General features: G+C 54.1%; 9 protein-coding genes across 9 annotated transcripts; 2 read left to right on the top strand and 7 right to left on the bottom strand.

The window, feature by feature from the left end:
• Window positions 1-260: 260 nt before the first annotated feature.
• HER10_EVM0002312 (prolyl oligopeptidase) lies at window positions 261-2832 on the bottom strand. The gene is made up of 5 exons (XM_035472029.1): window positions 2593-2832; window positions 2289-2491; window positions 868-2231; window positions 496-815; window positions 261-434 (listed from the first exon to the last, which is right to left on the bottom strand). The coding sequence occupies exons 1-5, from the start codon at window positions 2695-2697 to the stop codon at window positions 327-329; spliced, it is 2100 nt and encodes a 699-aa protein (XP_035334710.1). The 5' UTR covers window positions 2698-2832; the 3' UTR covers window positions 261-326.
• Window positions 2833-4558: 1726 nt separating this feature from the next.
• Window positions 4559-5155, bottom strand: HER10_EVM0013033 (histone acetyltransferase subunit NuA4; the record flags this gene model as incomplete). The annotated part of the gene is made up of 2 exons (XM_035482405.1): window positions 4559-4774; window positions 4838-5155. The coding sequence occupies 2 exons, from the start codon at window positions 5153-5155 to the stop codon at window positions 4559-4561; spliced, it is 534 nt and encodes a 177-aa protein (XP_035335508.1).
• A 1290-nt stretch (window positions 5156-6445) lies between these two features.
• On the top strand, window positions 6446-7914 carry HER10_EVM0000786 (uncharacterized protein). The gene has a single exon (XM_035470554.1). The coding sequence runs from the start codon at window positions 7096-7098 to the stop codon at window positions 7783-7785; it is 690 nt and encodes a 229-aa protein (XP_035334604.1). The 5' UTR covers window positions 6446-7095; the 3' UTR covers window positions 7786-7914.
• A 499-nt stretch (window positions 7915-8413) lies between these two features.
• Window positions 8414-10265, bottom strand: HER10_EVM0008707 (alpha amylase; the record flags this gene model as incomplete). Its single annotated transcript, XM_035478219.1, has 2 exons — window positions 9967-10265; window positions 8414-9827 (listed from the first exon to the last, which is right to left on the bottom strand). Exons 1-2 carry the CDS (start codon window positions 10149-10151, stop codon window positions 8414-8416), a joined length of 1599 nt encoding a protein of 532 aa, XP_035335183.1. The 5' UTR covers window positions 10152-10265.
• Window positions 10266-12841: 2576 nt separating this feature from the next.
• HER10_EVM0008033 (fungal specific transcription factor domain-containing protein) lies at window positions 12842-16331 on the bottom strand. Its single transcript, XM_035477570.1, has 5 exons — window positions 15482-16331; window positions 15425-15427; window positions 14310-15372; window positions 13080-14252; window positions 12842-13025 (listed from the first exon to the last, which is right to left on the bottom strand). Exons 1-5 carry the CDS (start codon window positions 15604-15606, stop codon window positions 12885-12887), a joined length of 2505 nt encoding a protein of 834 aa, XP_035335131.1. The 5' UTR covers window positions 15607-16331; the 3' UTR covers window positions 12842-12884.
• Window positions 16332-19452: 3121 nt separating this feature from the next.
• Window positions 19453-21633, bottom strand: HER10_EVM0010904 (chitinase 1). The gene is made up of 4 exons (XM_035480349.1): window positions 21082-21633; window positions 20916-21014; window positions 20591-20839; window positions 19453-20516 (listed from the first exon to the last, which is right to left on the bottom strand). Exons 1-4 carry the CDS (start codon window positions 21516-21518, stop codon window positions 19736-19738), a joined length of 1566 nt encoding a protein of 521 aa, XP_035335332.1. The 5' UTR covers window positions 21519-21633; the 3' UTR covers window positions 19453-19735.
• Window positions 21634-22409: 776 nt separating this feature from the next.
• On the bottom strand, window positions 22410-24055 carry HER10_EVM0003002 (uncharacterized protein; the record flags this gene model as incomplete). Its single annotated transcript, XM_035472692.1, has 2 exons — window positions 22410-22561; window positions 23572-24055. The coding sequence occupies 2 exons, from the start codon at window positions 24053-24055 to the stop codon at window positions 22410-22412; spliced, it is 636 nt and encodes a 211-aa protein (XP_035334764.1).
• Window positions 24056-24575: 520 nt separating this feature from the next.
• On the bottom strand, window positions 24576-25886 carry HER10_EVM0008108 (ran GTPase activating protein 1; the record flags this gene model as incomplete). Its single annotated transcript, XM_035477642.1, has 3 exons — window positions 24576-24767; window positions 24797-25636; window positions 25695-25886. The coding sequence occupies 3 exons, from the start codon at window positions 25884-25886 to the stop codon at window positions 24576-24578; spliced, it is 1224 nt and encodes a 407-aa protein (XP_035335136.1).
• A 1011-nt stretch (window positions 25887-26897) lies between these two features.
• On the top strand, window positions 26898-27742 carry HER10_EVM0011038 (uncharacterized protein; the record flags this gene model as incomplete). The annotated part of the gene is made up of 3 exons (XM_035480480.1): window positions 26898-27074; window positions 27121-27213; window positions 27245-27742. The coding sequence occupies 3 exons, from the start codon at window positions 26898-26900 to the stop codon at window positions 27740-27742; spliced, it is 768 nt and encodes a 255-aa protein (XP_035335344.1).
• Between the last annotated feature and the right edge of the window lie 242 nt (window positions 27743-27984).

Here is a 27984-nt window from a genome sequence, read left to right as displayed (position 1 = left end):
TGAGGTGGGAGCTACTGCAGGATGGGGAACCGTTGGGGAGAGCTCCCCCGACAGTGTGGATACTGTACCTTGTACTTGCCCTCAAGGCACTTACCACTACGAATGCTCTCGAACAACCTTAATGGAAGGCAGGCATCTTCAAAGTCGCACATCACTCCTCTGGCACCTTATGCTTGGATGCCTTGCCTTGGCAACACAAGGTAGATGAATCCTCTTCATCATTTTCAATCAGGAATGACATTTCAACTTTTCGAGTATCGCCACGACGCACGATTGACAACATATTGCTACTCTCACCATTCCTTCTCAGACCCTACTACTCCATATTACTGCCTAATAGCCACATCCTCAGACTTGTCGAGGCCTGTGTACTTGTTGATCCATCCCAACACCTCTCTGTGCCAGACAAGAGAGTTTTCAGGCTTTAGAACCCACTGTTCACACACGTCAGTGATCAAAGTATCCAATAAACATCGTCTAGAGCTGCGCACTCACATGGTTCTCGTCGGGGAACATCAACAACTTGCTAGGAACGCCACGCGCCTGCAGAACATTGAACATGGCGAGACCCTCAGAAATGGGGAGTCTGTAGTCTAGCTCATTATGAATGACCAGTTGTGGCGTCGACCACTGGTCGAGATGATGGGCGGGATCCCACTTCTCGTAGCCCTCTCGGTTCTCCCAAAGAGGACCGCCAAAGTCATGCAGAGGGAAGAAGAGTTCCTCTGTAGACCACTGGTTCAGCGTTGAGAATACACCGTCGTGGCAGACCAACGCCTTGAACTTTCTTCCGAGCTCATGGCCCTGGATCCAATCTGCGAGGGATTAGCATCTATCACGACGTCGTACACTGCAGTCTTGACTCACTGATCATGTATCCTCCGTACGAAGCACCCAAAGCAACAGCGTTGCCACAATCAATGTACGAAATGTTCTTCTCGATGTGGTCGAAACACTTCACCAAGTCCACGTACGGGCGACCGCCCCACTCATTCTGAATATTGTCGGTGTGCTGCTGTCCGTAACCGGTGCTTCCCGTCGGGTTGGGCATGACTGCGATATAACCCTGCTCCGCAAAGATGGCAGGATTCCATCGCGTACTCCAGCTATCCATCCACGCGGCCTGAGGGCCTCCGTGAATGAGAAACGCGAGCGGGTACTTTTTGTTCTCGTCAAAGTTGGACGGCTTCACCACAAGGGCGTGAACGTCGTATCCCTCAGCTCCCTTGTACCAGAACTCGTCACACTGAGACTTGGACAGACCGAACGACTTTCCGTGCTTGGAGCTCGAGGACACGAGATCAGTCTTCTGACTGACGGGATCCAGAACGGAGTAAGCCGAGTTCTCGACCCTAGATGATGTGCTGATGAAGAGCTTCTCTCCATCATCCCCCAATAGCTTCGCCTCGACAACAGAACCCTCCTCGTAGATTGCTGCGGGAAGGTCTTTCGCCTCGTGCGGAGTCGCCGGCAGCTTCCAGAGCTTAGCACGGCCGTGCTCTTCCGCCGATACGTACAGCTCCGAATCGTCCTTGCTCCAGGTGATCCATTCGGGCCGCGCGTCCCAGCCGCCGGCGCCGTCGTCTGTCTGGTAGAACTCTTGTACGCTTGCCAGGTCAAACACGTCGGGAACAAGCAGCAGCCTTGGCTTGTCAGTCTCGTACTGATCACTCTTCATCCGGGTAAAGGCGACTTTCTTTCCGTCCCTGGAGAAGACGGGTGCCGCCGAGTAACCACGGAGCTTGCTAGTCTTGACGATTTGAGGCAATCCCGGCTTGTTCTCGGCAAAGGTCTTCAAAGGCAGGAAGTAGAGGTCTGTTTTTGTGTAAATGGCCGGGGAGATATTGGGGTCGCGCGCGACAAAGACGATGCCGTGCTTTCCGATATCAAAATCGCCGCTGCCACCAAAAGGAGGAACCGGAGACACCAGCCGTGTGACCTCGAGGGCATTGGTCAGACCCTGACCCTCGAACTTGTACGACTTGTCGCTCTTCTTCAGAAGACCGTACCAGATGGAGTTCTGGTTTTCAGAAACCCAGGCATCCCAGTGTCTTACAAACAGGCTCGAGTACACCTTGCCCGTCGTCAACTGCTTCTTCTCGGCTGCCGGGTTGTACATGGCACCCTCTGGGGTTGTCAAGACGGCGACGGCAATGGCGACTTCATCGTCGGATAGTCGCTTGGCTTTCAGGCTCGACAAGCTGCCCTCGAAGTGGCGGATCTCGGTGACTCTGCAATGGCTGACGTCAACGGAGGGTTTAGCATGCTTGGTGACAGAGACGACCTACGTAGACGGCTTCGTAACATCTCCCAGCAGAAGGGTCGTAGCCCCCTTGTCACCGCTTCGCAGTATAAGGATCTCCTCGTCTGAAATCCATGTTACGTCACTGTAGGATGCTTCCTCGTAAAGGAGGCTTGAATGGCCGCTCTCGACATCGAGAACACGCGTTTGAGAGGTCTTGCTGTGGCTTTCGAATGAGTAGGTCGAGACCTGAGCTACGTTAATCTGTGCTCACCACTTCAATTGAGAAGCACGAAATCCTCTGGCAATGTTGCAACGTCTAAGACTCCTCTGGGTGGTAGCCAACTCACAGTATAGAGCACTTTCGTGCCAGATGGGTTAGGAATGCCCGGAGACCTGCGCGGGGCAGAGAGCAGAACCTCTGGGGTAAACTTGGAGGCTTGAATCGTCATCATGAGGAGCTAGAGGACCACGCTGTACTGGTGGTTCGTGGACTCAATTACGATTCAAAGAAAAAGTAGTGGCAGAAGACATACACAAGGCTTGGGAAAGGTGTCGTATACATGTATGTCGGTCAACATGCATTGTCAATTGCGACACGACGACGGGGGATCGACTATCCGACCTCCACTGGGCATGGAAGCTCGGTTGAAGAGCCCCGCACTAGCTATGGGACAGGCTAGCAACGGCTGTTAGAGACACTGGGGCCGACAAGGTTCTCAGTCCCTGCGCAGGCGCTGCACAGACTCTGGCCCCCCTCAAGCCCCTCGTTGCAGTTTGGCCCGCTGCCGCCGCCCGTCGGCTCCGAAGCGATCGGTACCTATGGTGTTACTCACTTGCTTAGAGCTGTCCGTGGAGAAGGCAACCCGGTAACTACTCTTCGGAGAAAGCTTCGTCAGACGACGGAGTATACATCATATAAGGCACCGGCAAGGGAACCACCTGCATCTTGTCCTTTTCCTCCGATCATGAATCGCCATATTAATGACACACATTCAAACTCTAGGCAATATCTCGAAAAAGTACAAAAGCTCAGCCCCCCTCACGGGGGGGCCTACGAAAATCACCAGGCTCACTCTCTACGTACTATTCCTCAGTCGTATCGATGCTAGTGATTTTTCACGAGACTCGAATTCGTGACCCATAGGAGTGGAGCCATACAAACGAGGTCATTCCCCGCCACGCCATGGGCCTTGGTGATAATACTGAACAAATAACTTTCCCATACACGTATTGAAGCGGCGGCGGCGGCGGGCGGCGAGTGAGAAGGGTGATGATACTAAGGGTAAAAAGTTGCTTGGTAGGTAGCTGCCTGAGGAAACCGGCCATTGCTCGAGATATCGCTGGCAACATGAGAGGCTTGCAGGCCTGGGAAATTGAGAACATCTGAGTAGGGTGTTTCTCTACTTCGTTAAATATACCCATTATAGGTTGAGTTTCAGTATTAGGTAGGCAGATATCTTTCTCCTCCATGTACATTGTCCTCTCATCCCATAGTCCACCCTTTTAGGTGTCTATCCTCCTGTTTGACTCTTCTCGAACCAAAGATTCTACCAGCACAGAGGGCAGCTCGCTTCCATAGGACCCTATAGGAAGGTGACAACGAAGGCCGAGATTGTACCCCATGCTGTCCTAGACTGACCCAAAGAGAGTACTTTGGAATGTTTGGGCAGAGAGGTGCTCTCAAGTCGGCAGGCGGTCTCAATGCATCAATACGAAGATATGAGCAGATTCTCGTTCCGTCGTAGCATCAAGGGTCCAACGGCGCAAAAGTACCGAGTGGGGGCGAACTTTTGCAACGTCTCGGTGCAAAAGTGCCCGCAACAGACCTTAGCCTCGGCCAAAGACACACACTTTTGGGCACTTTGCCTCCCATCTCTGATATGTTACTGGGACAGACGGATTGGATGAAAAATGAGCCAATGGGCCACAATAAATTGCCCAACACTCTGTGATTGGGATGAGGTTTCCTGCTGGAAAGCCCTTCAGGGTATCGTGGTTCCGGAACTCCTCAACTCCCACCAACGTTTCTTTGCCATCTAGGCCAAGCTTTCTACACTTGTCGCCTGGGCATGAACTATATACAAATACGTCTGAAAGTAAGCGATGCTGGGCAAGCAGCTTCCTTGATCCCCAACGTCACAATCGCAAGACTTCCTTAGGGGTCTAGGAAGATTGCAACCGCTGTGACGCAGAAGGTAGCTCCCTCAGCAGTACGCGAAATGAAATTGCCATAATCCCAAGAAAAGTTTCGTAACATCATTCTTTGCCGATTCATCCAACATATAGGATAGAGCCCGTCGTACCGAAACTTCCTTACTTGCGTCCAGCGCCAAAGTTGATGCGCTTCTTGTTCGGCGCTTGCGAGTCGTGATCGCTGTCTTCCTCGGTCTGCTTCTTATTCTTCTTGCCGGATTTCGATGCCGTCGCGGACGTCGGCGTCGCGTGGTTCGAGCCGCCGCCGTCCTTGAAGGACGTCGACAAGGGAGTCGGCGCATGCGAAGCGGGGGTCGAGCCGGGCGTCGTGGCTTCCTACAAGTTTTTTTTGTGTTAGCGGCTGTGTCCAGAGTGATATCGGCTGATGGAGAGACGTACACTGCCAGGACGATACGAGACCGAACTCCGCGAAAAGACGCGGTTCTGCTCCGTGGCACCGGCCTTGCGCCGCTGGGCGGCTGCGCCGGAGCCCTTGATGTAGTTGTCGAAGCCGGCAATGATGTTACCGTTTGGTGTGCTGTCGAGGTAGGCCGTCTCCTTTTGCTCAATGTCGGCCTCGATGGCGGCGAGTTTCCTGGCGATCACTGCCCTCTTATCCAGCATCTGGCGCAGGCGGACTTGTTCCTCTCGATACATTTGCATTGTCGGAGCCGGCCCTTGCGCCGCGTTGGCGGCATTCGCTTGGTTCTCGCCCATGGTTTTTTGTTCGTCAAAGGTGTGTATGTGCGTGTGGTTTGTATCTGCGCGGGGGCGCGCGTGGGTTGTCGGATTGTGTGGGTTGACTCGATGGGGCGCGGTCGAGTCGAAGCTGAATATGGTCGCGACGAGGGGAGGATTGAATGATTGATTTATCGCGGTCGCGGAGCTTCAATGGGCTGAGGAGCCGACGACCACTTCAGCGCTGATGGTCACTACCTTAGGCCAGGCACACATTCTCATTGGTCAATCTGCTTTGGGATAGGTGGAGACCGGGGAATTGCTTAGTCAAGCAGCCAAGGGCAGAGCATAGGTTGTGGCTGCAGTTGACAAGGAAGGGGCTTTGAACAGGGCAGTTCATCGGACTCGAAATCCTTCGCTTCAACATCTCACTCAGCGCCCATGTTCGCCAGAGGTCGAACAATTCCCTGCTGCCATTGTGTGCATTTTCCTCCGTAATCAAACATCTTGAACACGGACAAAGACTTCACAGGGTTCTTTGTCATGCTCTCTGCCAAAATTAACCTTGATTCTGGGTACAGTTCAAGGCCGCCAGTGCGGGTAGTATACATAGTACCACAGTGACACACCCCAGTCCTTAGTAAGGCTGGCCGTCCGAGGCGCATGAACCAAGACGGATCATCATCTCTCGCGCCAGTCTATCTGCAACAGTGCAGAATACACGAGCGTCCTTCTGGGACTACCCCTGACTCTTGCTATGAAAGACAGGATGACAGTAAGTCTTGCCGCCCAGGAAGAGAAAAGTATGCCATACTACGTGTATGTGGGTTTCGAAATGCGTGCAAGCTGCCGCGGCCACTTGCGTTTGTCAGTCCATGTTGTTCGCCAAATAACCCCACAAGACTTACACGACAGGTGACGGGAATGGGAAAACATACACCAGCCAGCCAGCCTCCTTCAGGCATTTCACTCTGCCGCCCTTTCGGCAGCAACGGCATCAACCAATTGCCCCTCCAAATTCCCCCCGAGCTGGGGTGGGAAGGGAGGCAACATCACGAAGCTCCGCACCATCAGCCGCAGCCCCTCAGCCAATCACTACGGCGCAGCTGCATCCTTTTGACATGTCGACGGGGGTAGGCTTGGCCCCTGTTTCGTTTCACCACGAGCACCTCGCAGAGGCCTCGCCGAAGATCTCTGGCTAACGAAGAACTATCCCATCCCTTCTTTTACCCCCTATCCTGGGAAACCCCCTCACAAACTTGTTCAAGAACTTTACTTCTTTAGACGTCTTTCTGCCGAATATGCGGACAGCGGCAATGATTCTGAACAGGGCCATCCCATGTGGAGAGCAAAACCGCAAATCTTACTGGCGCAAGCGCGCGGAGGGCGACGGAAGATCACCTTTCTTCCAGGACCTCCACCAAGGGAACTCCGAACGGAGCAAGGCACTGGCTCTCGTTCCTGCATTCTCGTACTAAGAGGAAGCATCTCTACACGGCACGCGCGCATGACCACCTTCCGGCTTTAGTGAGCCCGCGTCAAAAGATGCTGTGCCCAGGGGCGGGACTGTTCAAAACCCACAGATCCCAGCCCGGTTCATTTGATCCTTTGGTTCCTTTCCCGGGGTTCCCAAAAAAAGACAAACACCTCGCTCTTCCTTGCGTCTTCACATCTTCTCTCTGTCTCTCGTCAGTCCTTCGCTTCTTTTTCTGATCTGACTGTGTCACTCACTCTGCCACCTTACAATCGTTCCCTCGTCTGCTGCGGCTCCGTACTCTGTACTCGGGGTCTTTATCCCGTTTGAAAAAGCCTTTCTCTTATAACCAGTGTAACCTTTGGCTTCTTATATCACGGTTCACGATCAGCATTATCGCCATCCAACGCTTTCTCTTCTCGACCTTACACAAGATCCATCCACCTCTTACACCACTTACATCCCGCCTCAAACCAACACCACAACACCAACAACAACCTCCAAAATGCTCCTCACAACCCTCCTCCCCCTCTCCCTCTCCCTCCTCCTCCTCCCCTCCACCCTCGCCAAACCGATCCTCCTAACCCACCGCGCAACCGAAGACGCCCCCCTGAACGCAACATCCATCATCGCCACAACGGCCCCCAAATCAACCTCCTGCGACGGCGTAACCACCTTCGCAGACGAATGCGCAACGGCGTCCCACGTGGCATCCTACCTCCCGCAAGCCTTCCAAAAATACAACGTCACAACAAAGGGCGAGATGGCCGCCCTCCTCTCCCTAATGGCCTTTGAGACGGGCGACTTCCGCTACAACCGCAACCACTTCCCCGAACCGGGTCGCCCGGGACAGGGAACCCGCAACCTCCAGATGGCGAAGTACAATCTCATGTACGCCCTCTCGATCCCGGAACTGAAGGACAAGGCAACGGAAATCGCGGGCGGCGTCACGGACGGGAACAGCTTGACCGACGACAAGAAGAACCAGATCCTCGAGCTCGTCATGCCCGACGACTACACCTGGGGCTCGGCCGCCTGGTTCCTCACCACGCAGTGCGACGCCGACGTCAGGGAGAACCTCGCGGCCGGCACGGTGAAGGGGTTCACCCTCTACATGGACTGCATCGGCACCTCGGGCACCGAAGACCGCGTCGCGTACTGGGCTAGGGCCAAGGGGGCTTTCGGGCTGGCATAAATCAGGAGATCGATCCTCTGGAGCTGGACTCTGAATCGTTTCTTCATCTTCACCTTTGACCTTTTTCAACTTCTTGTATATACTATTACAATTTCGGGTGGCAGCATCGCATAGGGATATGAATCACACAAATATATCACCAGTCTCAGTAACCATTCCACCACGAGAACAAAGTGTGAGAGTGAAAACCGTGGCTTCTACAAGTGTAGAGCTCCCATATGTTCATTGCTGTAAAGTTATGTTCGGGGTCGCAAAATACGACACACAAACTATGTACGCCTAAAGGTGGTCTTGCGGGTATAAGGATGCCTCGAGTGTGTGTCCTCGGGCTGTCCTGGATAACCAACCATTAGAGCAGAGAAGTGAATAATCCCCCCTGGGCTTCTCGCCCAGTTGCTTGCCTACCGATATACAAGTCCGTCACCCAAGGTGGGTGAGAGGACGGAAAGGAATACACCAAAAAACTACACACTAATATCTAGGAAAGTAAGCTGTCGAATGAGCGTTGTGAAAAGAAGACTTGTTGCTGTTTGGTCGGGAGTTTGATTTTGTTGTTTTCGTCTTGTTTTTTTTTTTTTCGCATGTAAAGTCTGCTGTTTCTTTTAGTTTCGAATTTTCGGAACACGTATCAAAGCTGGGATGTCAGGCAAGGCGACAAAGTGATGTTATTAAAACGTCCTATAGAATCTAAGTTATAATCGGTACTCTCAACAGCGAGGCGCGTGGTGGAGAAGCGGGCAGCAGTTGCGGTGGATGTCCCAGAGGGAGGTGGAGGTGGAGGAGAAGGCTTGTGACGACGAGGGGGAGGGGGAGGAGGAGGACGCTTGCCTATGCCACCTGCGCAGATACCCGTCCCCATGACCTTGTCTGCCGGAACAAACACGAGCGGCTCCCCGCTCCCGCTCGTCGCCTTGAGCACGCCTGTCGCATCCGTCACGTAGGGTCGGCACTGGACGACCTCGAGGATCAGCTTGCACGGCCGGAAACCCGTGTCCTCCTGGGCCAGAGACACGCTGTAGGTGCGGTTGGTGCCGACGTTGGAGTAGACGCTCACAACCTGCCCGTCGTCGAAGCCCTTGCGCATGGCAATGGTGTGGTCGTCCGTGTGGATGGGCTGGGACTTGTAAAAGAGGTACCCGCCATCCAGCGCCGCCAGCGTCGAGCGCAGGGACACGAACTTGGAGATCCAGCGATAGAGCTCCGACTGCGTGTTGAACCCCGTCTGCCACAGCGCTTCGCGGTTGTACGGTGTCTCGCCGCCGTTGAACCCCTGCTCCAGACCCTGGTAGATGATGGGAATGCCATCCATAAGGAGACTGAAGGTCAGCGCGTTCTTGAGGAGAGTGCGATCCGAGGTGTGGTTCAGGAAGCGGGGCTGGTCGTGGTTCTCGAGGAAGCCCCCGTACAGAGTCAGGTCACGCGCCGTTGCGATGAGCGTCTTGATGCCATTGGAAAGGTTCCAGATGCTGCCCGTCGTCGACTGGAAGGCCTGGGTAAGCCAGTAGTACACGGGGTAGTTCATAACACCGCTCATGACGTCCTGGTACGGGGCCACATAGACAGGGTCGCCGTGGAAGACCTCGCCAAAGGCGGCGACGCCGGCCGAGGCCTCGAACGCTGGCCAGAAGGACGGCTCGACGTGCTTTGCGCTGTCGAGTCGCAGGCCATCGAAGCCGAAGCGGCGGACCTCGCGCTTGATCCAGGCGTTGAAGACCTGGCGCACGCGTGGGTCCTCGGTGCGAAGATCCGGCAACGAAGCGGCGTCAGTACCTTGCCAGCATCTCTCGACCGAGTCCTGGTTGGAATAGTCGATGACGCATGGCGGCGTGTGGTAGGCTGAGGCGTTGGAAAAAGGGCGGTAGATGGAGTAGTCGACCGTATTGCCGGGACCGAGCCAGGCCATGTGGTTTGTGACAACGTCGGCCATGAGGTACATACCACGGGCGTGGATGGCATCGGCGAGGAAGATGAGATCCTCGGCGGTTCCAAAGCGAGGGTTGACCTCCCAGATGTCCTGCGCCCAGTAGCCATGGTACGATTCGCTGATGCTGTGTTAGTAAGAGTTTCCCATATGCTGAGCTGGGTTGAGTGTTCGCTTTTGAGCTGTTTATCAACTCTCATGAGAGCACAACTTCCTGGGCCTCAACTCAAAATGACTGCAAAGAAAAGGCATCAACTCACCCGTCACGGGATTTGCCCTGGACATTCTTCACAAAGGGCGAAATCCAGATAGCCGTCGCACCGAGACCCTGAATGTAATCCAACTGCTGCGCAATGCCCAACCACGAACCACCACAGTACGTCTGATCCGACATTTCGCACCTCGCCGTCGTCGACCCGTCCGTCCGCGCGAATCGGTCCGTCATGACCTGGTATATCGTCTGTGACCGCCATTCCGCCGCGCTCAGTGCCGAGACGGCGCCTTGGTGCAGACGGCGGCGGCCGCCAAGATCGACCAAGTCGTGGAGCCTTCATCGTTCCACGGGCTTTCAGGTTTCCGAGAGTGAGAGTGAGAGAGTGACCGATATTCGAAGAAAGAAAGAAAAGAGACTAAACAGGAAAAGAAAGTAAAGAAAAGTGACGAAACAACAAACAAAAATGAGTGTGTACAGAACAAGTCTAAACAGCGAAAAGAAAGCGTGGAACTTCGTGAAAGGCGTCCAAGTCGTAACTTATATGTTCGTTTGTCTCCCCTTCAACCTTCAACCCAAAACGGGCTTAGAACAGCAACGAGTAATCGGATAGAGTTCTTGGCGGACCTTCAGTCTGAACTTTTTTTTTGACAAGATTAGTCGGTTGGCCCCATGCCCGGTCTGCGCTCTCAAGCCTTTGCTCGCACGATCTGGAGCAGGGGATCCCCCCCAGAGCCCGAATAAGGCGGCGGAATACGGAGTAGGGCGCGGCGGCAAGAGTGCGATGCTTTGAGATAGCGTAGGCGAGACTTGCGGTTCAGCCGCCCGCTGGGAAGCTTGCTGATGTGCGTTGAAGGAAACCGGGGCGCTGGGCCGGCTTTGCGAAAGCTTAACAGATTATAAGAGATGAGCTACGGCGGAGATTGAGTAAGGCTACTTACCCCCGAAGCCGTAGTCAGCGGAACAGGCGACGTCTGGCTCTCTTTCGGGGTCCTCAGGGGCCGGGGCGCGATGTTGGGTAAGCCAATCAGGCTGTCTTCTATCCGAAAGGATAGTGATACCCTCGTTTACTGACTCTCTCGCTGCAAGGTAGTCGATGGTGAGAAGGCTCGGATAATAATGATCAAATAATCGTTGGTGGACTATGAAGAGGTGGATGGTGGAAACCTTTGAGGAGATTGAAGTCGAGTCCTAGTTCCTCGCCTAAGAAGAAAACTTGCCAGGAACCAGGAACCAAGTCGACTTTTGAACTAAAGGAGAAAAAAGAGAAAGAATACGAGTTCCCCTTCCTCTGCCTTTCTCGTTGTTGCAGTTTCCCAGACCCGGGGCCGGGGACGGGAGAAGGTCAACAGGGCAAGGTCCCGTGGAGAACTTGAGCGGACGCCCGCCCCCACCTCCTTCTTTCGATTTTTCTTCAAGAAGGCGGCTGTGAAAGGGGGTCGTATTAACTGGGGTAGTAGACGATCGGCCCTATCAGCGGGGTTATCCCATCACTCACCGCTCCGGGATGCCGCTACCAAACGGGGTATTTGGGACTTTCCTGGAGACTGGTATAGTGATGTATCGGTGTTGCCAAGGTCCGAAAAGGTCAAGTCAACGACTACTACCGGGGTCTTGTTCTTTTTGGTCGTTGTGCTTGTCAAGGCTTTAAGCGAAGGGTGGGAGGGGGGTTTAGATGTCCGCGATGGGAAACAGGAGAAGGGGCGGAGTTGAGGTTGCCTTGAGTGGTTGAGAGAAGGAAAAAAAAAGTTAAGCAATGGCCGAGAAATGAGATGGAAACTTGGAAAGCTTAGGGGGCCGTTGCCAAGACCGAAGAAGTGATGCCGTTGCTGATCTTGATACCAAACAGCAAACTTTACTGTTGCTCTACCTCTCTCTTTTTCTCTGTATCTTCGTACCTGACGCGCTATTGTTCACTAATATTCGTACCTCGCTTTCGTTGGCGCGTATCGGCCACTAACAAGAGCTATCAAAAAAGTGAGCCATCACTTACTTGTCTATGCTTTCATTAATTACAGATAAAAAAGTAAATAGGTACTGGACGCAGTGGACAGATTACCTGCCCGGCGACATGACTCGGCAACGTCAAGTGGACAGTGCTCGCGCGTCGCCGCGTCCACGGGTGCTTGAAGGGGAGGGAACCATCAACCAACGACTCAAAGATCCCGTGGTCGTGGTGCGGCGTGCGGCGCGCGGCGTGCCATGTTTGCTAACGCCGCGCGAGTGTTCCCAACTTCCTGTTCCTGTTCCTGCCTATACCCCCACCAATACGCGCAAGCCAAGATCCCCTCTCCCCGCATTATTCCTTCACCACGCTGCAGGCACAGGATTCACATTTCACCTTGACGTTTTGGGCCTGACGCAAGGCACACGGCGCGGGGAAAAACCTAACCTAAGGAAAGAAAGAGAGTTGCTGCTGGCATCTGCAGGACATCATCACTCGCTCACTCACCACCACCACCAAACACCACCATCACCTCCGCCAAACCTCCGCCCGCCCACCTCAGCCGTCGCACATGGTGTCAGGGACGGACCGAATCCTGTGCATACCGCCGGCATGGGCGCCGAATGCCACGCCGGACGGCCACCTCCCCACGCCCGCTTTGGGACCTGTCATCCCAACCACCACACCACACTCGCGGTTCGTCCAATGTCACCTCAAGGCGGAGTCTCCACGATTGACCACTCCCATCTCTCTGGCACGTGTAACTTGCGTAAGGTAGAACAAGAAGCACGTGTAAAAAAGGGAGCAGGGTATTGTATTTTCCAAATGTCCTAAAGATCTGGATTCATCTTTCTATCCTACCATGCCGAGCCTAACGCGGAGGTGAGTATGCCTAGTTCCCCATTTTGTCCACCTGAACGAACCAATCGCTCAGGCCTTCCTGATTCTGTCATTGATCTCATCGTCACATTACCCCTCACCCTTGCACTGCTCTCCCCGCGCTTCGGGCCTTTAACGCATCCTCAGCCTGCCATGCCGCCGTTGGCGTTGCCAAACGGCATCCCGTTGCTGTCTGTTTCTGGCGAGGATTGACCTGGATAGATCTGCCCAAACCCTGTATCAGCTGCCCAGTTCGCGTTCTGCGTGTACGTCTCAAATGCGTTCTAGTCCATTGTCAGTCACCATCTCATTATGCCATTGGCGGAATCGCAACATACCCAGTCGAAGTTGGCGGGGAAATCTCCGCCAGACTCGAAGTTTGTAAACATCGAGAACGGAGACCCCGCGTTGTTCATGCCAATGTCACCCTGGAAGTTTGGCGTCATGCCCGGGCCCGTCATGGGTAACGACACTCCAAAGTCCATGCCGCTAAACGAGTTCGTACTCTGCATACTGCTTTCAAGCGCGGCTGCCGTGTTTGGCGTCATGCCACCAGAGAGCATACCCAGAGTCATTGCCGCATTGTGGTCCGACTGCATTTCCGGGTTTGTCTCAAAACCCGGGAAGCTTTCGTTCTTGAAGATCTCTGGTTCAGGATTGGGGCCCTTGATCTTCTCCAGAATAATGTCCAACACCTTGGATGCCTTGAAAGCCTCCATCGACCCGTCCGCAAGCCCTTGCCAGATCTCCTTGGTCCGCTCCAAGTTGCTAAGCATCTCCATTCGCTGCTCTGGGGTCCAGAACATGGCCGACTCTGACGCCCTGCGGTCATCGCTCGTTTCCGCAACCCGGTCGTGGTGGAGGTCAAGTGCAACCAGCATGGCAGGCAGAAGGAAGTCCTTGGTTGCTATCGAATTCACGAACCACCTCAAAGATCGAAGTCTGCCACTAGGCTGTGATTCTCTGTCGAGAGTAACCAAATGCCGCAACGTCTCTAGAGCCGCTTCTACTGCACTTCTGCGCGAGTACGCATATCGCGGGTTTGTACGAGCTCGCGGCACGTACTTCTTGTGCAATAGACAGAGGATCTTGAGGTAGAGCACGTTGATATTGAACCTCGCGATGATCAAAGTGACTGGGTCGTGCGAACCTTCCAAGGCTGCAACCTTGAGATGAGGCGGAATCTCGTCGTTGATCTCTCGAAGCCGGGCATCGAACCGCAGAATTTCGTCGTACGGTAGTTGCCTGCCCACACGATTGGTGGCCTGCAAGATGTCGCCCATCTCGTTGCATAGCTTGGATTTGGCAATCATGTACGCAATCGGAGTGGGCTCCGTCTTCGGCCGTGAAGGAGGCAAGACTTTGGTGTTGGGACCAAATTCCTCGTCAAAGATGTTATTCGGCAACTGAGTGTCACAATCATGACCGTAGATCATGGATGGCAGCGAAACTTGGTGCGAGAACACCACGTCGGCCATCCTCACCAGTGCCCACGTACGCCGCCTCATTTCCTAAAATACCATGTTAACACTTACTTGCCACGAGATATCTAGACCACTACAACTCACTGCTTGAAACGGTGTAATCGTCGGGAACCACTTTGCGTCGCGGTGGTACCCCATCCTGAAGGCAACTCTTGTGAGTAAGGACACAATCAGCCACAGCCCCAGATCAGCATCCCATCTCGAAGAGTATTCTCCAAACACATAGAGAAGCATCGTCTCCACGGTGTATTCCACCGGCTTGGTGTAATCAGCCGCAATCAGGCACTGGACGGTGCGTAGTCGATACTCAGAAGCCAAATCCAGCGTCCGCCCCTTCCATTCCGGCGGTTCGTCCCCTACCTTGTGGTAGCTCAGCATGGCGAGACACAAGATCGAATAGAGCAACCCAAGCCACATGATGGGCGTTTTTGACGGGTCTTGCCAGTGGGCTCGAAGTTGTTGCTGGAAAGTCGGCGCGTGGATGATGTTAACCGCATTGTCCATCGAGTTGAAGTATCTGGAACAGAGCGCAAGGACGGCCGATTTGGGTGGTAATTCTGCTCGCAATTCGATCTCGGTAGCTGGCGCGGCTCCAAGCAAAAACGTAGGTCCTTCTCTGGCGCTGGCCGGTTTCGACATCATGACCTTTTCATAGCTCTTTTCCAAATCCTTCTTGTGATTCGCAAAATATGTCTTGACTTCGGATATGTCCGCCAATATCGTGTGCCAGTGCTCCTGGCCAATATACATTGACTTGCCCTTATCTGAGTCGACCTTCAATACGCCCAAAGATGTCGCTAGCTCGCCATCGGGATCACTGTCTTCGTCGTCATCTCGCATTTGCGTCTCGTCGTCGGGATCAATCTTGGCCGAGGTAGGTGTGCTGTCAGTATTCGACTTGGTTGTCGAGGCGCCTGTCACGGCGGCCGCTGCTGCTGCGGTAGAAGGGTCAATAGTAGCACCTCCGTGCATCAAAGACAAGACTAGGCCTTCTAAACGGTCAATACGGTTCTGCATGTCATCGGGGCTCGAAGAGCCTTGACTTTGGTTCTTTTTACGAGTAGCAGGAGTTGCGTATGAACATGAGGACGCGTCACCACCCTCACGCTTTACACAATTGCTGCACGGGTGACCTCTGTCACATTTCCTACAAATCGGTCAGTTTGCGTTGGTGTGACGGGCCGTGAATCTTTTCTCACAATCTGTGAAGCAAGTTAGCGAGTTGAGTCGATATGGGGTATTTATCTGGCACTCACTTCCTAGTCCGACACGGATAGCAGCTGAGAGGTACTCTATTCCTCTTCCTCACGACTCGGAACTGCTCCTCGGGTGACCGACCTGATCCCGAGGAGGGCGTCGTGGATGGTGGTGTGGGAGTCATGATGGCAATGGAATCCGTGGAACAGGTAGCTGCGTCGTAAAAGACCTCTGGCGATGGCTTCCACGGATATGAAAACGTGCTCCGGACTCGAAGTCCTATCTAGCACAACACACGCAGGTGTATACTCTTCGCTTCGGAACCAGTGATGGCACTGGCCGACAAAGATCCCTTATACGGCGAGGCAAGGGTAAAGGGCTCGACGAGTTGGCTGTCAGACACTCAGGATGAGTGTACAAATTTAGCCACTGAAACGTTGACAACGGCCAGACCGTCGGCAGCCTAACCCCGGAGGAGCGGTCTCGGCAGGTTGGTGCAGTGGCCGAGTACTTCAACAAGGCCCGGCCAAGTGTATGAAGCGCAAGTAATGTGACCGTCCGGCCTTCAAAGATGCGCTACTCGAAGTTCGTTGGTCACAGTCCGAAGTCTTGGGATAAGACCAATGACCGTGGTTTCGCCTCAAAGGTCAGTGACTGCTTGGGAAGCTCGTTACTTTGCAGAGGGCGAAGGGCGCAAGGCAGCTAGACGTCGAGGCTGCTGACGGTGTCGCAATGTGATAAGGCGCCACAGTAAAAGCGCAATCTTGCCACAGGTTCTGACAGGCAACGGGAATCGTAGGTCGGATCGGTCGACCCGTGTACGGATGCAAGGTAAGGAGCAATTGGAGATGGCAGTCGGTGGGAGGTTCCGCAATGCGCAGGGTCTCAAGATAGGGTCGGTGTCGAGGCACAAAGTTGGGATGCGGGCGCAATGCAGGGTAGACTCGATATGCCGCAGGTGTTTGTGGCAAGTGTCGGGAAGCGGTAGCGCAAGTCAGCGCAACGACAAGATGGCGAAAGAAAGGCGAAGTGTCGGAAGGTTGCGATCGCGATCGCGTCTTTGGCGGCGGCGTCAGCTTTTGGTGGTTCGGGTTGGGGCAAGGGAAGGATTCGAGTGGTCTGCGACCACACAACCTGACTGCCCAAGCAAGTCAAGACTCACCACTTTGGGGGTACTTTTGCCCTGTACTAGACTCTGCGCGAAGGAAGAAAATGGAATGATGACCAAGCCACGAATTGAGAAAGGTCCAAGTCGAGGAATTGCCGTGTAACGTCTGCAGCAGTTGCGCGACTTGCGGGGTGGGCGAGCAAAGGTCAAGCAAGAGAGAGGATGGAGGGGAAAGAGTTGAGATTGCTACGGATACTATCGCAGTCGAAAGATTCGACAAAATCATGAACAGCACCCGCAGGCCGCCATCAGCATGATCAGCGAACGACAGGCAGGGGTGGATAGGTACGTAAGGGGGTGAAGGGAAGACCTGAGAGAGACCCGCCACCACCTCAATGCTCCTTCGTCTCCTTCCTACCTGCTCCCCTCCTCTCGTCCCGCAATGTCGCCGCATTGGAGGTTCTGCTGATCAGGACGGCTTACATACGCGTGTGTTGATGCCTACTCACAGCTAACCCTGTCCAGATGGCGCTAAGATGCAACGCAGACAAGGGTGGCATAGCACACCTGGCAAGTCCTGAACTCTCGAGTTGTGGTGGGTTGCCGACACTCGCATATCTTACAGTTCATTCGGATACAAGCTCATCCAAAAAGGATTGGGCGATGGATGATTCGGGGAGCGTTCATACCCCTCCCTGCTGCCCACACGTTCTAGGTCTAAAGACATTAGGTGCATGCCTCTTACATGCTTCTATCCGAGCTGCATTGTATGCCTGCATATGGATACTATACTCCGTAAGCAAATAGGGAACCCGAAGCGCACTTCAGTACCAATGTAAAAAGATAAACCCAGTCCCCAGGCTTGGTGTCGGAAGTCTCCAGCAATTTCTTGGCTGGGATGGAACCCTGAATAACTTTGAGTGCTAGCGGCTCAAAACCGCATTCTGGACCTGCGACGGACTTAACGGAATTAAGAGTGGACCGCTGTCAGCGACGACCATCCAGTTTTTGGTCTGGAAACCTTGGTTGACGTTGCCATGTTAGAGATTCAGCACAGCGCAAGAGTCATTCTGCGAAAGCTTATGAGGTATGCGGAATAGTGCAAGCTCATGCACGATGCTTCTAACCGACTTACCATGGCCCAGTGACTTGGGCGTCGGCCGGATCATCATCGGTCTTATTCTTGTTGCGTATAAACGGCTTACACGCAAGAGATATGGGACAAGACATTAGATACTTACGCAGTACTGACCTTACTGTAGGTACCTTACCTAGGTTATCTGCAAAAGGTTCGAGTCATGAAGAGATGGACAGTCGCTAGGCAACATCATTGTCTCCATCACCCCGCACACAAAAGATGAAGGCAAGCCTGGGCGAAAATATTGCAATATTGCTCTTAATCAAGCACTGGAACTGGCGGACAAAAAGACAAACGTGGAAAACTAAAGTACGGATACATGGCTCACGGTCCGCCAGCTGAGCTGATGACGAAAGCGGGGTGGCTTGGAGGCTTGGAGTCAAAGAAAGACCACCCCACTTGATGAATAGCCCGTCTATCAATGTAACCCTCCAATAGGAATCCTTTCCTTTTGACGTCAACCTCAAGTCCCCCCAATTCCCCAGGCTTATCGCTCCGATCCAATATTGGCTGATGCTCTGGGTGTTCGACCAACACCAACAAACCAGACAACCTCAACTTCATGTCGAATGCTTATGCCCAGCAGCCAGTCTGACTTGCACCAGTTACACAAGCATTCAGGCACGTACGAACACACGGTAGCCTAAACATGATAACCAACTCCTCCGCCGATCTTCTCGGGTGCTCCGCTGCCTCCGCAACCGCCAATTGCCCCTCCTCATACGCCGACAAAGGTGCGATTGGTACTCTTGTGCGCTTTTTCTCGGTCGCTGGCCGTGTGACTCATCTAGTCGACGAAACGGCACATGTGCCCAAGCTATAATCATTCCATGGACCGTTACCATCAGGAGAACCTGAGACTCTATCGCCGAGTACCAGTCGTATTCCGACATCCAATTTGCCCTCTCTTCCTCGATTTGTCAGCGACTCATCGCCGAAGAACGCAAAACCATCTGAAGTCGAGTTCCATCGTGACGACGGCCATACCCATCAACATCGTCATCCCATCTCCAGGTCGGCAGTTTCCCACAGACTGTTCTGGGATTGACGGCCCATCTATCGGCCAGCCTCGGCATCCTCCCCGGCCTCCATCGGTGAGGGGTCGCTTCCACTTTGGAGCCTTTGCTCGGTGGGACGAGCCTTTCCTTTGGACCAAAACCTTGACAATGGGTTGAACGGCAAGGCCAGCAACTCGGTCCGACAATCCAACTGAGCACAGAAGTCTATTCAAACTTCTACACCCTACAAGGCTCGAATGGAGAACCAACAACAAAGTCTAGGCCATCGAATCGAGCCAGTAGGTGGTCCTTGGGGCTAACTAACCCCTTTACAGCGAGCGACCCGGTCGAGTCCCAAATCACCGATTATTCGCCCTCCGTCAGCACTAAACTCATACAGTCCTCGGCTCCTGCCGAAGCGCTGAGCCAAGCCCCTGGAAGCTCCTCGCGGGCGATCGCCATGCAGTCGTCGTAAAACGCACCGCGTTGGTAGGTAGTCCACTCGACCTTTGCACTGAAGCCTTGAGCCAGGGCTGTCGGCAGTTGTGGATAGACGGTTCGGGTCCGATGACAACACTCTCACGTCCGCAGGTAGTGCTCGACCGTTCGGCATACTTCCGCTGTTGTTTCTTCTTTTGTGCGCCCGTTGAGCTGCATCACAAAAGTCCCAAAGTCCTTGACTATTTTCAGCAATTCAGCTGTCGCCCGTGGTGCTGAGGAGCTGAACTGATCAAGAAGGTAGGTTGGCTTCCACGTGAATGCTATGCCTACTCAACGGTAACTTTGGTCAGTTTCCAACACAGAATACCTAGCCCACTGACTGTTGGACCAATCATCACAAGCAAAATACTCTTTGGTAACTCGGTGAAACTTGAATTCTGCCGTCTAATTCATTGGCTTCATTCGGCCGTATCTCATATGCATCGCTAAAAGCCCGTGTCCCAAGACTTCGTTATAAGTCATATCCCGTCAAGAAGTGCAGCATAGCGCAAACCAACGCCTCTAATAACATGACCCAAAACACATTTGGGAGAATACAAAATAACTATCACCTACCCAGAGCCCCCTTTTACGCTAGGTTGCTCTTAATGTTGGCATACTGACTGTTAGGGTAGCTCAACAGATTCTGGTTCGAATCGAGCTTGCCCATCTTGCTCGCCAACACACCCACCAGACTCCCCTCGCCCTTGCGGTCACCAGCGGCTTCCCAGAAGACGGCGCCGCCAAGCTTGTTGTCGAGCAGATACTGAGCCTTGACGCCCGCGCTCGCCGGGTTGTCGTAGCTGATGAGCTCCTTTGTCGAACTATCGTAGCTGTACAGCGCGCCCGCCGTCGAGTCGTAGACCTCGACGGCGCCGGCCTTGGGCAGGACCTTGTAGTGCCACACGCCCGGCTCGATGGAGCCCGTCCCGACGCCCGAGTACGGCAGGCCGACGCCGTTGGCCGTGTTCTCAAAGGAGCGGCCGTAGAGCGGCAGGCCGAGGACGACCTTGCTGGGGGCGATGCCCTGGGAGAGGTAGTACGCCAGCGCGGTCTGGGTGTCGAACTTTGTCGCCGTCGGGTTGGACGGATTCTGGTAGAGGTTGGCCTGGTGGCCCGTCGTGGTGTCCCAGGAGCCGGCGTAGTCGTAGGCCATGAGGTGCCAGGCGTCGACATAGGGGTCCATGCCGCGGAGGTTCATCTGCTTGTAGTGCGAGGGACCCGCGGGGCAGGCGATTGTGAGGGCGAAATGGTAGCCCGGTGCGTTGGCCGCGGCGTAGGCGTCGAGCTGGGAGCGGACTTCCTTGAGGAGGGCGACGAAGTTTGTTGCTTCCGTGTCGCTGGCTGGGTATTCCCAGTCAATGTCGAGACTGCGAAATGGGGTTTCTTGTTAGCACAAGGCATGCACAAGTGTATGTGTCTGTGTGTATGTGGTTCTTCTTACCCGTCGAAACCCCAGTCGATCATGAGCTTGATCGCAGAGGAAGCAAACTGCTTACGAGCCGTGTCCGAGGCGGCCACGGCGGGGAACTTGCTGGACCAGGTCCAGCCGCCGATGGAGAGGACGAGCTTGAGCTGACGGTTTTGCTTCTTGAGGGCGTATAGCTGCTTGACGCAGCCGTAGGCGTTACCTGCTTGGTTGTCGTCGCCAGAGTACTGGCGTTGCGTGTCTGAGTAAGGGTCTGACGAGACTCTGTGTTTTTCTTTTCGTCAGCCTTTTCCTTGCTTCTTGCAAACTTTTTACCTTGGTAGTTTGGGGATCAACTTACACCGTGCCATCTGTTTGGATATCCGCAAAGGAGTAGAGCAAGTGCGTCACCTTGTCTGCGGGAATGTCTGCCGGTTGGTAGTTCGCCCCATAGACGCCCCTGAAGCAGAAGTGTCAGCACGAAGGACACCTGGGTCTTTTGCAGATGTAGGGACGTTTTCACAAACCAATTTGTAAAGTACAGGACATTCCTGTATCCCGATGCCGGGGTTCCTGTGCCGGTGGCAGGCGGAGAGGCTGTGCCCGTGCTGGACACTCGCACAGTTGATAGAGAAGACGGCGCAGCAGAAGCTGAGGAGGCTGCCGCCGACGTTCTCACCGATGATGAGGAAACGCCAGGCACACCCGCCGAAGTCGACGAAGCGAGACGAGAAGTGACAAACGAGGAGGAGACGGTGATGGGTGAAGGAAGTGACACCGCGGGCGGGCTCGTGGGCGCTGCTGTCGCCGCTTGGGAGGTTGGTACCGTGACTTGGGTGGTGGACACGACTGTCCCCGGCTTTCCGCACGTCGGGCGGGCGGAGCGGCGCTCGTTTACTGGTACCGCGCCGGCTATGGAGGCCAGGGCGGCGAGGAGAGGTAGGAGGAGGGATGATCCGACCATTGTGGGCAACGGAGTTACAGCTTCAGTGAATGGAGAAGGCTGGATTTACCTTGCTTGATCGACAGGGGAAAAGGGAGGAGCAAGGTCAGGACGGTTGGTGCGAAGATGAGCGGCTCTTCTTATTGTTTCTAGGTTATGGTCGTGATACTTGAGCCTCCCTTTCTCTTTCTGCAGAGTTCTCGTTGACTGACTGTCCAGAGGGGTGGGGAGGGGTCTCCGATGATGGAGGGGTATTGCGTGGATGCTTCATGACGAGGAATGAATAGAGTCTGGTGGTGTGAGTTTCACCAACCTCCAAGACCTTTCCAAGTGATGCTAGAAAGCAGTATTGGAGGCATTGGAATGGGAGGAGGAGGAGAAGGTGGTGGTGGTGGAGTGGCCTTGTGAACAGCCCCCCCTTGACATCGCAGTCGACTACCACGGGTAGGAATGAGAAACCTCCACCCCGAAGTTCTGGATCCCCTCCAGAGCCACAGGGCCCCAGCCAGGGAACATCTGCAACATGGGCTGGAAAAGAAAAAAAGGCAAAGGGAATATGAGACTTTCGGCACACGTTTCCCGGAAAGACACCCATCAAAGTTTACTAACTCTGGTTCACTTGTCTGGCTGGAGACAGGAAAGGAGAGAATATGACTGGAGCAAGGTTTCTTTCATCCCAGATCAACCTTGATCGTATTACTAATGTTTCAATGAGACTTCAAGACTGAACACAATGGTCAACAGAAGCGCTTGATTGGGGTTTCTGAGAATTTGCCCAGTCCAATAGATTGTATCCCAAGCATTGGACAGAATCCTTTCGTGTGAGCCTGTTGATAAGCGCTAGTCACCTAAGATGCATTTGAATAAAAAGGTGTCTCTGTCACTGACAGATCGGAGGCTGTTCAAGTGCTGCTAGAAAAGATGAGTGATAATGCAAGGTTGGATAGGGAATATGGTACGGTGGTAGTCGGACAGGTGCAGACGGCAGATGTATCCGTAACCTGGGGGTCCCGGATATGCCCCCGCTTTTCCCGGGGAGGTGGCCACGCTGAAGAATGGAAACCCTGCCACTTTTCCAGCGACACAGCAGCACCGCAGCGGGAGCGCCCGATGTACCTTGCCCGCTGACAGCTGCCATCCGATCCCACCTCAACCTCGTAGGTTCCCAGAATCGAATGCTTTTTCCCTTCTAACCGGCTCCGTTGCAACTGCATCCTGATGAATCTTCCATTCATGTATTGAAAATTTTCCAGAGCACCATTGTAGCTCTCCATACATCCAAGCAAGCAGGATCCAAGGGCAGGCCAAACGCCACGAGGGCGTAAAACCTTCCCGGAGGGTAGCTTGAGTAGGAAGGCCGTAAACATTCCTAAACCTTCCCGGAGGGTAGCTTGAGTAGGAAGGCCGTAAACATTCCTGAGATTAAAAATTTGACCCGCCCTGGCTTACACGCCAATACATGGCTGACGAGCCCATAAACGCTGCGCCGCCCCTGAGAACAATGTCTCGGCTGACATACCTGACTTTCTACCGGTTCTTGGAGGCTCTTCTTCGTTTTGTCCTTGATCGATCCAAGAGAATCAAGTATCCAATAGCCTGGTCCTACAGTCTCAGAGACGACGACCTCAAGGCTGAAGCAAGGGTAATAACCTTGGGATACATGGTAATTTCGACTACAACGTCGGACAAGCCAACCACAATGCCCCCATGGCGAATATCTTCAAGACTCAAGACTCAAACTCACACGCAGGGCCACCAAAGACTCCAACAAAAATCCTTTTCCCCTGATGATTCTCATTCAGCCATGTCTCGCTTTTCAAAACGTTAGACAATAAGACTCCCTTTTCTCGACATTGTGAACACAAATCCATTACAACGTCGGCATCCCGGTTTCGATATTTCACCCATAGGACTTCTCCGACTTCTGACTCCCTGGCTTGGGATTCCCCATCCTCAAACTCCTTGCCATCAAGCCCCTGCATCCCCATCTTCCCTCACCTCAGCCCTTCCAGCAGAAGCCGGAGCCTTCTCGGCTCTCGAACCACATCAACACCGCAGGCATCACCGCAAAGACAGCTAACCCGCCAAACATTGCCGCGACCATCACCCATCCATTTCCACTCTCCCAGATCCAGCAGCCCCTTCCGTGCTCTTCTCCTTCGTGCGAAAACGCAGATACAACCAATCGAGTAGCCCTCCGCGCCGGCCAAGAACGCCGCGGCCAGACCTCCGATCGCAAGCCGGAACCACGCCACGCGCGGCACGTCGTAGACCGCCACCACGTACCGCACAACGACGACGCCTACCACGATTTGTAGAAGCATCACCGCCAAGACGAAAGGGTCGCTTTGTGAGGTTGTGAGATACTGCTGCTGCTGAACGAAGACGAGGGGCAGTCGTAAGTATTGGCGATATGTACAGACGATCCACGAGAGCAGCGTTGTTGCGGTAAAAGTGAAGAAGAAGTACGATAATGCGATGCGGACGACGAAGAAGGCGAGCGCGACGTCCCACAGTATCTCAATGACCGAGTCCGTGGTTTTGAAGAGGTGGTCCATGATTGCCGGCCTCAGGTGGGTAGGTAGGTTGAGTTGGTTTGTGCAATGTGTTTATTCGTTCAAGGGTTTCTGTTTGCTAGATTTATTCGTGAATTTGTTCCGTCGTTGCAACCGACAATTTAGAATGGCACAGTCTTCTGTGTACTATATACTGCCATTCAAGCTCACGCGATTCCATTTCGCTGATCTCGTGATCTGGCATCGCCATGGATGCCGGCTTCGTGGGGTGATCGTGGAGTGACGATCGGGATCGGTGCTACCCCGGACACACCACCAGTACTGCGACAAGCCGATACGCCCAGGAGAATGACGGAAAGGTTTGTGTATCGGCAACATAACCAAACTCCTGCCGGTCAGATGACAATCTGCGTACAATCACCACGGTCAAGACTGGTTGGGATGAAGTGTAATTTTGGGGGGGTATCGTCTCTGTCTCCTCACTCCTGTATAATGGGGGGTCATTCCTCTTGCGTTCCATCATCTAAACCTGTAAACCAAAGAAAATGCTTCCATACATCTCTTAAATCTCCGTCTTGGCCAGCTTCTTGGCCAGATCGTCCACCTCCTTGTCCTTGAGCTGGACAGGGCTCCTCCTGGGCCTCCTCAGCCTCCTTGGTAAGGATCTCGGCCTCCTTCTCGGCATCCAGCTCCTCTTCCTCCTCAGATTCCTCTCCTCCTCCTCGTCAGAGTCCTCTCCTCGAGGTCGCTCAGGCTGTCAAGTCCCCAAGCGTCCTCATCAACGACATCGCCACCAATCTTCTCCTTGCGCTCCTCGAGGAACTCGCGGATAGCAATGATGGAAGGGTCCTCCTCGACCTTGTTGCCGTTGAGCTCAACCTTCTTCAAGGCAGGCAGAGACTCGGTAACAACGCTGGCGATGCTCCAGTGCCTTGGGGTGATGTCGTTGAAAGCCAGGCGAAGGATCTCCAACTTGTCCTGCTTGCCCTTAGCAAGAGACTTGGCGACAACCTTGGTACCCTTGGGCGTGAGGTAGGCATCGTTGAGACCCAGCTCCTGCAGGCTTGTCAAGTTGGGGAGGACACCGGCAAGGGCCTTGGCACCGTTAATGGTAAAGGTGTTGTCCTGGAGATCGAGGATGCGCAGTTCGGTCGCAGTCCTCAAGCCCTCGCTAATAAGGTGGCTGATTCCCTCCTGGCGAATACCGTTCTGGATCATCCTGATCTCCTTGATCTTATTGTGAAGGCTGTAGGCCTTGGCCCAGGCCTGCATGCTGCCGTTCTCCAGACGGTTGCGACCGCAAATGACAGTCTCGAGGTACGGGACTTCCTTGCCTTCCTTTCTCGCCGCCTCCTTCTTGGCGTGCAACTCGGAGAGCGCATCAGCCACCAGAATACCAGCATGGGGGCCGAGGCCGTTGTTGTTCAGGTAAAGGTGCTGGAGGGGCACGTGGGCAGCCAGGAAAGCGACGACCGGGGCCTGGGTGTTGATACCGAAAGCATTGTCGTTCAGGTTGATCGTCGTGAGCTTGGGGAGGTTGAGAATAGACGTGAGGAGGGAGGACAGGGCCTCAGGGATTTCGCTCAGGAGACGACCGGTAAAGATGTCGGAGAGGTCGGCGGACTAGTCACTTTTGGTCAGTGGATGGTTATACGTGTGCTGGAAGCTCTTGTTTGCCTACCTGGAGGTTCTTCTTGGTGGCCAGGACCTCACCAAGGAGCTTGCAAGCACCGACTCCCAGGGTGTTTCCCAGGAACCTGACCTCCTCGACGTCGGTCGAGCGCAAGTCGGCGATGTGGGCCTCAAGGTCGGCACCAGTATCGAGCTTGAGTCCCTTTCCCTCAAGAGAGAACACCTTGCGCGTGGTCGCCATGATGGATTTGTTGATAAGCAAGGAGTGTTGGAAAAGCTGGGAGCAAGGTGGCAGCGAAGGCGCAAAATGAGTGTATGTCGGGGATGTTTATGGTGGGGAAGGGGTTAAACAAAGTCACTTTATTTTGTTTTCCACAAGACCCCGAGTCACAGTTGCAGGGGTGAGCCCGGGTGGGTGCCTGTGTGCGGCTTGCCTCTGTGGTGCGGCTTGCCTCTGTGTGCCTGGTTGTGGTCACAGGGTGCCAGGCACCGACTGGCCAGGGGCGATTGCCGTCATTTCATGCTGACAGCTGGCCGCCACTGGCTAGTGATTCAGGGTGCCCTCTGACACCCGGCAGAGTTGGTTTGTAAGTGGACCCACAAGACGAGCTCCGTGAGCCGCGCTGCTCGTCGCGACACCCTGAGGATTGAGCCCAGGCGCAAACATCATTAAAGTTGTCAGAACGAGGCCGATGTGATTTTTCTAGCGATTGACCTGCATCCCGCTGGCTACTCCCAATTAATTCATCATCCCGTCTACGATAGCAGCGCATAGCTTGTTTTTCATTATATTGATCTCCGATCTCTTTTCCTCTCGCAGCGATAATTCTTACGCTTGATCACCGAACAATCCACAGCCTTTCATCGCTGCATCTTTCAAAGTGCTAGGTTTCCATCATTCAACGGCCCAACATGGCTCGTGGAGATTCAACACCGCCCGACTCACCTCACCTCGGACCACAACGATACCTCCGAGGAGGAAGAGGTTCACGATTATGAGGATGAGTCGCTCCTCCGTCCCTCGAAGCGCCAGAAGCCAGGCGCAGCCTCGACAACGTCTCCCGCGGTGGTCGCGGAACCCGAACCAGAAGCCGTACCCGAGCCGGATCCTTTGAGGGCATGTCGGACGTGTTCGGACACGTCTGGCGACATTCCCAGCTCTCCCATCAACGCCAAACTAGACGAGGAAGACTTCCAGGAGCAGGTGACTTCCTGTGCCTGGGAAGGCTGCGACGCGGGTGATTTTGGCAACATGGACAAGTTGGTGGAGCATATTCACAGCGATCACATCGAAAGCCGGCAGAAGAAATACACGTGCGAATGGACCGGATGCAGTAGAGCAGCAGGGGCATGCCAGCGGTTACGCCTTGAAAGCCCACATGCGAAGCCATACCAGGGAGAAGCCTTTCTACTGTTATCTACCAGGTTTGTGACCATCCTTTGCAGAGTGTCAGGGCAAACGGGCTAACTCGCAGACAGAATGCGATAGATCATTCACGAGATCAGATGCTCTCGCTAAGCACATGCGAACCGTCCACGAGACAGAGGCCTTGCGTCCCTCCGATCCTGTCCCCAAGTCTATGCAAGCCCACAGGAAAGGGAAAGCTCAAGATCATCATCAAGACTCCTCAATCACACGCTGCGGGACACGATGATGCCATCGATGACGGAGCTGACGACGACGAGCTCTCTGCCGACCTGTTTACTCCCTTGACTGAAGATCAAGGCTTCACTTCTGAAGAGCTCAAGATCCCCCTCGAGAGGCTGTACAAGCTCTGTAGATTCCAGGTCAAGTGGGCGCAAGAGGAGTCGGTCAAGCTGGCGGAAGAGGTCAAGTACTGGGAGAAGCAGTACAAGGACCTGTGGCGCGAGAAGGAGGTTCTCTTCTCCCAGGTTGTCAAGAGTGAGGTCGACTGGCATGAACGCAGGCAGGCAGTCCTTTCTGGCGCAGCAGATGTCCAGCTTTCGGGCGTGCTAGAGAGCCAAGAAGGTACCCAAACAACCGCCAACGGAGGAGGTGCAGACTCCCAGGAAAGCAAGGCCGAAGAGACTCTGGCAAATGGAGCCAAATCCACCGAAGTAGCGGCAGCTAGTTAGGGTCAGCGCTTGGTATCCTGGAACCCAGGCGTCCAGTTCTAGTTGGACAAAATGACCTAGGCCGGCGACCTCGGCAAATTCGAGGGAGTCTACTGGGAAATGGGCGACTCCCCGGTTTCATGCATCTAGTGCGGCTGATTGATGCCTTTTTATCACCTTATCACAACGCACCAAAAGGACTGTACGAGTGTGGGTGAGTTTGAAGCCGTCGAGACAGCCGAGGCATCTACAGGAAACGATAC

Source organism: Colletotrichum scovillei, assembly GCF_011075155.1.
Source record: "Colletotrichum scovillei strain TJNH1 chromosome Unknown Contig00004, whole genome shotgun sequence".
Taxonomy (NCBI): domain Eukaryota; kingdom Fungi; phylum Ascomycota; class Sordariomycetes; order Glomerellales; family Glomerellaceae; genus Colletotrichum; species Colletotrichum scovillei.
Note: the sequence above shows the minus strand (reverse complement) of the source record. Positions and strands in the feature narration are given on the sequence as shown.

Excerpts from the sequence above, each read along its gene's own strand:
- HER10_EVM0002312 (XM_035472029.1), bottom strand. The coding sequence starts at position 2,697 with ATGATGACGATTCAAGCCTCCAAGTTTACCCCAGAGGTTCTGCTCTCT. Across the intron at positions 2,232-2,288 it reads GATGTTACGAAGCCGTCTAC|AGTCACCGAGATCCGCCACT; the intron begins GTAGGTCGTCTC and ends CAGCCATTGCAG. Across the intron at positions 816-867 it reads GTACGGAGGATACATGATCA|ATTGGATCCAGGGCCATGAG; the intron begins GTGAGTCAAGAC and ends AATCCCTCGCAG.
- HER10_EVM0000786 (XM_035470554.1), top strand. The coding sequence starts at position 7,096 with ATGCTCCTCACAACCCTCCTCCCCCTCTCCCTCTCCCTCCTCCTCCTC.
- HER10_EVM0008033 (XM_035477570.1), bottom strand. The coding sequence starts at position 15,606 with ATGACTCCCACACCACCATCCACGACGCCCTCCTCGGGATCAGGTCGG. Across the intron at positions 14,253-14,309 it reads CGATTACACCGTTTCAAGCA|GAAATGAGGCGGCGTACGTG; the intron begins GTGAGTTGTAGT and ends ATGGTATTTTAG. Across the intron at positions 13,026-13,079 it reads TCCCCGCCAACTTCGACTGG|AACGCATTTGAGACGTACAC; the intron begins GTATGTTGCGAT and ends ACAATGGACTAG.
- HER10_EVM0010904 (XM_035480349.1), bottom strand. The coding sequence starts at position 21,518 with ATGGTCGGATCATCCCTCCTCCTACCTCTCCTCGCCGCCCTGGCCTCC. Across the intron at positions 20,840-20,915 it reads ATCCAAACAGATGGCACGGT|AGTCTCGTCAGACCCTTACT; the intron begins GTAAGTTGATCC and ends AGAAAAACACAG. Across the intron at positions 20,517-20,590 it reads ATCGACTGGGGTTTCGACGG|TCTCGACATTGACTGGGAAT; the intron begins GTAAGAAGAACC and ends CCCATTTCGCAG.